At 41.5% G+C, this 10,363-nt stretch overlaps 1 protein-coding gene across 1 annotated transcript; it reads right to left on the bottom strand.

The window, feature by feature from the left end:
* Window positions 1–2,225: 2,225 nt before the first annotated feature.
* On the bottom strand, window positions 2,226–8,991 carry LOC106592376 (pancreatic secretory granule membrane major glycoprotein GP2). The gene is made up of 9 exons (XM_082958619.1): window positions 8,884–8,991; window positions 7,202–7,852; window positions 6,299–6,907; window positions 5,738–5,943; window positions 5,381–5,532; window positions 4,373–4,618; window positions 3,967–4,126; window positions 2,979–3,054; window positions 2,226–2,829 (listed from the first exon to the last, which is right to left on the bottom strand). The coding sequence occupies exons 1-9, from the start codon at window positions 8,948–8,950 to the stop codon at window positions 2,810–2,812; spliced, it is 2,187 nt and encodes a 728-aa protein (XP_082814745.1). The 5' UTR covers window positions 8,951–8,991; the 3' UTR covers window positions 2,226–2,809.
* Between the last annotated feature and the right edge of the window lie 1,372 nt (window positions 8,992–10,363).

The raw sequence follows: 10,363 nt of genomic DNA, 5'->3' as shown, positions 1-10,363 counted from the left end.
TGTGGTGAAGGTGGACGATAAGCCTCAGGGAATGGTGGAGGGAAGGCCGCAGGAAGTGGTATAGGTGGAGGGAAGGCCACAGGAAGTTGCACTGGTGGAGGGGGGGGGGGGGGCACAAGAAGTGGTGCAGAAGATGAGGGGGGGAGGGGCACAGGAATAGGTGCTGCCGCAGGTGTAACCTCATTTATAGAAGTAGTCTGTAAAAGGTCATTTAAAGGCTTATACATTTCAAAAACACGGAGAAAGCAATAAAGATGTCAAACATGATGTGATTGCGTTCTGAAAATGATTTACAGAATCTTTTTTGCCGCATGCATCACTCATTATAGAATGTAATCAATGTGAAGGTCAAGAAGACATTTTAAGGATGCATGTAGCTCTATTTAAAAAAATATATATTTTCAATATGTATTACATTCAACAAGCAGACAGTGTTGTTTTCTCCTCCATGGTCCGTCCTAACTCTGGAGGGAACGCCATATCTGGAGACAGCATTCATGAAGCAATCCATTACAGTACTGCTGCGATTGTTGCTGGAAGCACGGAGAAACACAACGAGGCAGCTGTACCCATCAATGCCACCACGTATGACTATCCTCCACCTATATCAGAAAACACAAAAATAAATAAAACATGTATGTGTGTGTGTGAATATGTATGAATTGAAATAATAAAAATGTATGTAAATGAAGAAATAACTAAATAAGTAGGCTACAGTTTGAAGTCAAATGCTGTGTTTGTTTATTGAAGTGACGGGAAACTCACATGGTGTCCATTTGACATGCTAGTCTATTTATTAGCCTACATTAACCCCTGCTGGCGTAAACGGTTTACTGCAGGGCAAATAGACAATCATTAGACAATGAGCATCATCATACAGAGTTATTTATTGACATCATCAAATCACAGCATACACACACAGCAACTCAGGTTTGGTTGGAACTTACTCAATGATTTGAGGAAATGATCAGTCCTAAAACAAGGCAAGTCTATGTGTATACAACATACACAGTACAATTGCTCAGATACAAATATACATTTTTTAACAAGTAATACTTTTTCTCTCAAAAACGTAATTAGTGACACCCTTAAAGAATTCTTATCAATGAAGTAGTCAAAAGTTTAGTATTTGGTCCCATATTCCTAGTACGCAATGACTACATCAAGGCTGTGATTCTACAAACTTGTTGGATGCATTTGCAATTCGTTTTGGTTGTGTTTCAGATGATTTTGTGCCCAATAGATGGTAATGGTAAATCATGTGTTGTCATTTTGGAGTCACTTTTATTGTAAATAAGAATATAATATGTTTCTAAACACTTCTACATTTAATGTGGAAGCTACCATGGTTACGGATAATCCTATTAGAATCGAGAATAATGATGAGTGAGAAAGTTACAGAGGGTCAAAGATCATACCCCCAAGACATGCTAACCTCTCACCATGACCAATAACAGGGGAGTTGAACATGTCTTGGGAGTATGGGACAAAATACTAAACTTTTGACTACATTATTTCTAAGACTCTTTAGAGGTGTCAATAATTTTAACCCCTACCATTTTGAGAGAAAAAATACTACTTGTTAAACAAAATCTCTCTCTGAGCAATTGTATTAGTATAATAAATATATAATTTCCTTTTTTTTTTAGCATTAAATATAGCTCAGTATTTGAATTATTTATTTTAAACAGTCATTAATGCTCATCTTTATCAATAATGTCAATCATTTCAGACCCCATTGTATGTGAAAATTGCATGTTTCTATGATCGGTTGTTAAAAAGAGAAGAAAGGTCCTTAAAGATTTTTTGGATCTAAACTTTAAAAACCCAGGGATTTTTCTAGCCAGAGGGAGGGTATTTTCATAATCTCATAGTATTTGAAAATCTATATATATTTTTTAAAATGTTTAAACTTTTGATGTCATCAGGTAGAACTTTATATATTATTTTATACAAAACGTCGAAATGTGCAGTTTTCATATATGTAGACAATGGTATTGTGCTGGCGATAATGAAAATGAGGTTGAAAATTGGTGGAATTGCCAGTTTTGTAAATCTGCTGTTGTCGTGTGGTGATGATGCAGACTTCTACCAGTGTTTCTGTGGTAATACTGACACCTACTGGTTCATCATTGTCAAGACTGATCCCAAAGAGAAAGAACTCAGCTATAGCAGTGGTACACAACATGCCCAGTACATTATTCATTCATTACTATATTTATACATATATTTATAATTTATATTTTATTAACACTATTCAATTACTGCACATACAAAGCATTTTAGAGCAATAGTACACTACATGCCCAGTACATTAATACATTGATACATACATTTATCGTCTTTAATAACACTATTAAATTACTGCACATACAAAGCATTTTAGAGTAATAGGATTAAATAATATTTTCTTTTAAATAGAAGTTCTTACTGCAGTGTGAACTAGAAAGGGGAGATGTTTGTGTTGATATAATCCCAACTATATGTCCATTTATTTTCACGTTTCAAACATTAGTGGCACATACACTTTCTGGCCTCAAGCCTTAGTTAAAGGTTCATCAATGAATTTGTGTTGGTTCAAATATAAATATTTTCCCAATTATTCTAGCCGTATAAAAAATATAAAAATATCCTTAAAATATCGTTATTTATAACTGGATGTATGTAAGATATTAAATATGAAATGGCTTGGTTTAGGACATAAATGATGTATAGGTGAGATAGGTTTATGAACTTCACATAAATCATTTAGATAACTGTATTCATTGTTAATTTAGGATACAGGAAGCATGACAGGGATTCATGAAGTTCAAACTTCATTTTGGGACCCTGGAAGTCAGAAACAAATACCCTGTTAGTTATTTAGTTCGTTAGTTAGTTAGTTACCTGAGCGTCCATCACTGACATCAACATAATTTGTTTGATTGACATCTATTCACTTATTGTTTTTGATTGATAACTTATGAGGTCATACTCACAGGTGATTGGTCCGATGGTGAGGGGTTCGAGGGGAACGGAGGGGGTGACAGAGCGATATTTCCTTTTGGAGCACACCTGAGGAGAGAGACGAGAAGGAGTCAGAGAGACCAGACACTGAGACAGAGAGACGAGATGGAGTCAGAGAGACCAGACACTGAGACAGAGAGACGAGATGGAGTCAGAGAGACCAGACACTGAGACAGAGAGACCAGAGAGAGTCAGAGAGACCAGACACTGAGACAGAGAGACCAGAGAGAGTCAGAGAGACCAGACACTGAGACAGAGAGACGAGATGGAGTCAGAGAGACCAGACACTGAGACAGAGAGACCAGAGAGAGTCAGAGAGACCAGACACTGAGACAGAGAGACCAGAGAGAGTCAGAGAGACCAGACACTGAGACAGAGAGACCAGAGAGAGTCAGAGAGACCAGACACTGAGACAGAGAGACCAGAGAGAGTCAGAGAGACCAGATACTGAGACAGAGAGATCAGAGAGAGTCAGAGAGACCAGACACTGAGACAGAGAGACGAGAAGGAGTCAGAGAGACCAGACACTGAGACAGAGAGACGAGATGGAGTCAGAGAGACCAGACACTGAGACAGAGAGACCAGAGAGAGTCAGAGAGACCAGACACTGAGACAGAGAGACCAGAGAGAGTCAGAGAGACCAGATACTGAGACAGAGAGACCAGAGAGAGTCAGAGAGACCAGACACTGAGACAGAGAGACCAGAGAGAGTCAGAGAGACCAGACACTGAGACAGAGAGACCAGAGAGAGTCAGAGAGACCAGATACTGAGACAGAGAGACCAGAGAGAGTCAGAGAGACCAGACACTGAGACAGAGAGACCAGAGAGAGTCAGAGAGACCAGACACTGAGACAGAGAGACCAGAGAGAGTCAGAAACCACCACACACAAAATTAGTGAGACCAGAGAGAGAGACCACAAACAGAGCGGATGAGCCAGCGGGAAAGATGCAGGACTCACTGGAGTGCAGGAGGAGCTCCTCTGGTCACAAAGGCTGAGTCTGCAGTGCAGGAAGACGTCCCGGTAGTCCCCCTGGTACAGGAACAGCAGAGCAGAGAAGCGAGCCCTGAGGGACGAGCCGCTCTCCTCCACCCTAACTTGACGGAATTCAGTTGGACATCTAAGAAACAGGGAGGGCCAGGGTTTAGGTTAGATAACGCAACCAAAAAAAACGCAACCAAAAAATACACAAACATTAGGGTTCGGTTTCCCAGACACAGATTAAGCCTGGTCCTGGAGTAAAAAGTATTCTCAATGGAGAAGCTCCATTTAAAGTGTTGTTAGTCCAGGACCAGACATAATCTGTGTCTGGGAAACCCTCCTCCATATGTTCCTTGAGTATAAACCAAGACACCCACACACATACTTGTTCTGAATGATGTAGTATCGCATGATGTCTTTAGGGTCGGGGGATTGTGTGGCATAGCAGTCCTCCAGAACGACCACAAAACGCTCCGTCTCGGACTCCTCTACGGACACACCCACGTGCAGCACGGAACCCACCGGCAAGGTGACTCCGCCCGCTGGGTAAGCCTTTGTGAAGTTGTCGCTGTGGTACAGAGTCATGTTGGAGCCCACTTTGGAGCCCTTACCGACTTTGGAATCCTTCAGCCTGTCAAATGGGCGAATAGGAGATTTGGTTAATAAGAGATGCAGTCAGAGATGGTGAAGGACAAACATAGTGCCTTGGGTGAGAAATGCACTTTACGGGCTAAATAAAATGAATCGTTATTATCATTATTTATAATAATAATAATAATAATAAATACAAATTATTTTTGAAGCACTTTTCAAGACACCCAAAGTCACTTTAGATAGGCAAGATAATAAATTATTATTATTATTATTATTATAATAATTTCAACACTATTACACAGCCAGCTTCAGCTACGTATCTTGATGGAACAACCAGAACAACCAGTACTGTGATGAGTGGACAGAGGAGGTGCAAACCCCTTAACTAGTTATCTAAAGGATCATCAAGAACCACAGGTTTAGAGTATAAACTGTCTATGCTTTTACAGAATACTGACAGTTCGACATGTGTTAGCCTGCTTTGTGTTACATTGTGTTACAGGGGCGCAACTTTGGTTTTAGAAGTGGGGGGGACATAATTATTATAATTTTAAAATCCAGTTGGATAAACATTCCAAACAGCCTACCCAACCACTCGGAGGCGTCCGCATGGTCCTAAAGCACAACGTTGCATCGTTTGAATCACATTCCAATGATAAAACTCGGGGGGGACAAAAATGCAATTTCAGAATATGGTGGGAGGGGACATGTCCCCCCGTCCCAAGTGAAAGTTGCGCCCCTGTTGCGTTACATTGTCCATGTTTTATATTGTTTACTGTAACGTAACGTCTCCACTTACGACAGGTAGGGTTTGATGGCCACATCCAGGCTGGTCTCTGATTCCAGAGGGTAGGCACAAGAGAAAGGCACGCTCACGGGTCGAGTGAAGGACACGTCGTGAATGTGGTAGATGAATAAACTGTTGGAAAAGATGGCATCAATTCCGTTTGTCTGGTGAAAGGGGGAAAAGGGAAGAAGATTAGAATCTAGGAGAGGACCTCTCACCAGTTACCATTTTCTAATACCATTCTTGGACTATTGTATTTCAGTTAATCTGTTCATAATTTTCTGTTGATGTCAAAATGTCTCACAGCAAGTGTTTTCTGTTGAAAGTTCCGGTGAGGAAAGGGGTGAACGGGTCGGGGTCTGTTCTCACCTCCAGAGTGTTTCCGCAGGTGCCCTCCGTGCGCTCCACCTGGTACCATACCATGCCGTCATGCTCTTCGTGAGCTTTGCATCGGGGGTCGGCCAGGTTAGCAGTGGTGGCGTCCAGACCAGCGGCCTCCAGGTTAGTCCTGTTGAGACCCACCTGTACCAGGCTCCGCCCACATACCAGCTCAGGTCGCAGCAAAACAGGCTGATCTGTAAGAGAGAAAGAGAGCGAGAGAGGCATGAGAAAAGAAAGAAAACGGGAGAGTGTTATTCAAGAACCCCAAATGAAAAGAAGGAATTACAAATTCTCATATGCACTTTTAGAAAAAATTATTCCAAAAGGGTTCCTCGGCTGTTTCCATAGGAGAACCCTTTTTGGTTCCAGGGCGAACCTTCTAGGGAAGGGGTTCTACTTGGAACCCAATAGGGTTCTACCTGGAACCAAAAAAGGGTTCTTCAAAGGGTTCTCCTATGGGGGCAGCCGAAGAACCCTTTTAGGTTCTAGATAGCACCTTTCTTTCTAAGAGTACATAGGTCCTCAAGCAGGTGTTTTCTGAGAGCTCACCTGGCCTCTCACACCGCCAAGTGACCCCATCGGTGCTCACGCAGGTCTCCCCCGCTCTGCAGGTACCACACATTGCTTTTGGCGTAGTCGTGGCAACCTGTGACTGTGTTGTTGTTGTGGTGCGATTTTTGTCTACTGGTGATTTTGTCGTAGTGGTGATATTTACGGATGTTTGTGTTGTCACGGTGATCTTAATAGGTGTTTGTGTTGTCGTGGTGACCTTAACAGGTGTCTGCATTATCGTGGTGATCTTAACAGGTGTTTGCGGTGTTGTGGTGATCTTAGCAGGTGTTTCTGTTGTCGTGGGTATCGTAACAGGTGTTTGTGTTGTTGTGGTGTCTTTTACAGGTGCATTTGTTGTCTTGGTGACCTTTACAGGTGCTTTTGTTGTTGTGGTGACCTTTACAGGTGCTTTTGTTGTTGTGGTGACCTTTACAGGTGCTTTTGTTGTTGTGGTGACCTTTACAGGTGCTTTTGTTGTTGTGGTGACCTTTACAGGTGCTTTTGTTGTTGTGGTGACCTTTACAGGTGCTTTTGTTGTTGTGGTTGTTGTTGTTGTGGTGGTTGTTGTTGTGACTGGTTTTGGTGTTGTGGTGAGAGCTGACACATCTGGAACAAGGAGTTAAACAGGAGACACAGTTATGAGGGAACATTCATCGCTCATGTTTTGAAAGAACTAGTATGTTGGTATTACCAGAATCACACAATACGAATGTACTGGATGAATATGCTGAGTACTGTTGATATCTAGGGCCATAAGAAGAACATCATGGTGGATATAACCAGCTGGTGAATGACTAAGCAGTAAACAGTTAAAAAAATAAATACAATAACTTCAATTCAAAAGGCACAATAACAACAAGCCCCACTCAGAACTTGGCAGAGCAGGGGGCAAAACCTTACATGCACAATAGGCGAAGTAGCACCCGGGAGGCATGACGAACTTGTACACAAAGTAGTTCCCAGGGCATGCCTTGACGTGGATGGGCTGAGACTGCACCCAGCAGCAGTCCCCATTGAAGCTGGCGCAGACTGCACTCTGGACAATCTCATCCACCTGCTGGGGGGGAGGAAACGCCAGCCACAAGGGAGCCTGGGTGCCGCACTTTAACGAATCCACACACTTGTCCGGCATGGACACGCTCTGGTTGCCGATGAACATGCGGTAATAGCCGTCCCAGTGGACGTTGCGGTCGCAGTGTTTCTCGCCCACGTTGTTGTTGGTGGAACGCCAGGCGTCGTTCAGGACCGTGTAGATCTTACAGGGGTTGGCGCACTGCTGGATGCCGTTGACCGTGATGCAGTCCTCCCCATCGGCGCACTTATAAAAGCCGCAGCTGAACCGGACATGGGCAAGGTTGGTGTTGGAGGTGGGGTAGGAGCGGCGGACACGGCGAGGGGCATGGTGGTCATCGGTGGCGGTGTGACCAGGTAAGCAGATGAGGCCGTCTCCGGTGAAGCCCTTCTTACAGGTACATGTGATGTCACCTGCCATGGGCGAGGTGCGGCAAACGGCTTGTTCGTGACACGCCTCGCAGCTGGTGACAATCGTACCTGTGGGAATTTGGGAATATATGGGTTCATCGTCTTTTTAGGTTGAGGTATCATGATACACCTGCATTGTTTTGATGACTCCATTTTTAGGCTCTGAGACTAAAGAGCAGAGAAAATACAGAAGTCAGTTGTGTGGTGGGCTATTTAAGCAATAAGGCATGAAGGGGTGTGGTATGTGGCCAATATACCACGGCTAAGGGCTGTTCTTAGGCACGATGCATCGTGGAGCTGGACACAGCCCGTAGCCATGTTATATTGGCCATATACCACAAACCCGAGTTGCCTTATTACTATTAGAAGCTGGTTACCAATGTAATTAGAGGAGTAAAAATAAATGTTTTGTCATACCCCTGGTATACGGTCTGATAAATCACGGCTGTCAGCCAATCAGCATTCAGGGCTCGAACCACCCAGTTTATAAATACTCTATTAAATACTTAGTTAATACAATACTTAATACATGATACATGTATCACTATACTGTCTAACCAAATATATTTGATCTCAGTGAGAAAATCTATTTTACAAATGATATATTGTCTGTCATATATATATACACACATGACCATTCAAAAGTTTGGACACACCTACTCATTCAAGGTTCTATCTTCTGTATATCAGCCCTACCTTGTCACAACACAACTGATTGGCTCAAACGCATTGAGAAGGAAAGAAATTCCACAAATTAACTTTTAACAAGGTACACCTGTTAATTGAAATGCATTCCAGGTGACTACCTCATGAAGCTGGTTGAGAGAATGCCAAGAGTGTGCAAAGCTGTCATCAAGGCAAAGGGTGGCTACTTTGAAGGATCAAAAATGTTAAATATATTTTGATTTGTTTAACACTTTTGTTGGTTACTACATGATTCCATATGTGTTATTTCATAGTTTTGATGTCTTCACTATTATCCTACAATGTAGAAAATAGTAAAAATAAAGAAAAACCCTTGAATGAGTAGGTGTGTCTAACTTTTTGACTGGTACTGTGAAAATGTTGATGTATTAAATATATAGTATATTTGCGTGTACCTGAGGTATGTCCAGCGCTGGACAGAACCAGGAGAGGAACCAGCAGAGCTACCAGGATCATCCTCATCAACAGTAGTTACTTATACAGGGGCAGAAACGGGGAACACAACCTGAAAGAAAATACACTTATTATATTCATCCACACTTTATCCACAATTTACATCTACTGGATAGTCAGTCACTTTTAAATGCACTGTAAATAAAAGTTTGATTTAATTTTATATATACACGTTATCTCATTGTGATAAAAAACATATTTTTTAACTGTCACAAGACTGCAATAAACCACGTTAAAAAAACAAATGTTACGAAACATCAAATATATATATTTTTGGACATTAAATAAACATACAAATTCTCTGGAGGGTATTATAACATTTCAAACTTAATGTGTTCAGATATATTAATTTCACCAAACCAAAAATAACTTTGTTTAACCATACAGTATGAATAGTGATCTGAGAGGAATACTGACTTACCAAATCTTGATGCTGACTGCTGGAACCCACCTGTAAGCTAGGCATTTATACACTGGTTATCAGGGAGTGGGGGAAACGGGACACATTGTGCAATATTCCCAGGGACAATACCTTAGCCTGGGTCCCAGTATGTTCAGCTCTCATTCCACTCCTTGCCACTCCTTGTCATGATAAACTGTTTGGCAATGACACAGAGTACAAGGAGTGAAATGTCATCAGAAACTGACTGGATTTCAGGCTAACAATAGGTCTGGAAGAGGTTGAATCACAACTATCAACATTCATACGTAAGGAATGCAACAATGGCCTGATAACCATGGTAACCTGGGCTGTGATTAAGCTAAAGTCTATATGCTCTGTTGGGTGGCATGTCGAATAAATTGGATGTTTTCAAATGAATTAAGCGAACTTAAAAGAAATCTCCAAAACCTTAAATCAACAGGACAGGTGTGGTGGCTGATGGGTGGTATTAGGTGAACACCGTATGATTTATGAGGTGATTAATGTCTCACGATAACCCATAGAACAACTTAACATTTGGCTGACTTCTTACCCCCAAGACATCCTCTCACCATTACAATAACAAGGGAGGTTAGCATTTTTTTTGGGGGGGGGGTATAAAATGTAAATGTCTTACTCATTATTAACAATTCATTCAGGATTATCTGTAACCATGGTAGCATTTACATTAATGTAGAAGTGTTTAGAAACATATCCTATTCTTATTTACAATAAAAGTGATTCCAAAATAACACAATACATTATTTACCATTCATTTCTATTGGGCACAAAATAATCTGAAACACAACAAGAACAAATAGCAAATGCATCCAACTAATTTATGTAGTCATTGTGTGCTATGAATATGGGACTAAATACTTAACTTTTTACTACTTTAATACCCATTTAAGTGAATTTGTCCCAATACTTTCGGTCTCCTCAACCGTATACAAAAGGTGCTGTAATTTCTAAACAGTTCACCCGATATGGATGAAAATACC

Source organism: Salmo salar, chromosome 12, assembly GCF_965601325.2.
Source record: "Salmo salar chromosome 12, fSalSal1, whole genome shotgun sequence".
Classification (NCBI taxonomy): domain Eukaryota; kingdom Metazoa; phylum Chordata; class Actinopteri; order Salmoniformes; family Salmonidae; genus Salmo; species Salmo salar.
Note: the sequence above shows the minus strand (reverse complement) of the source record. Positions and strands in the feature narration are given on the sequence as shown.

Bases quoted from the DNA above. Each gene is read 5' to 3' on its own strand.
- LOC106592376 (XM_082958619.1), bottom strand. From the start codon at position 8,950: ATGAGGATGATCCTGGTAGCTCTGCTGGTTCCTCTCCTGGTTCTGTCC. The intron at 6,908-7,201 runs GTAAGGTTTTGC...TCCTTGTTCCAG, and splicing joins CTACTTCGCCTATTGTGCAT to ATGTGTCAGCTCTCACCACA. The intron at 5,533-5,737 runs GTGAGAACAGAC...CCCTTTCACCAG, and splicing joins CCTGCGGAAACACTCTGGAG to ACAAACGGAATTGATGCCAT.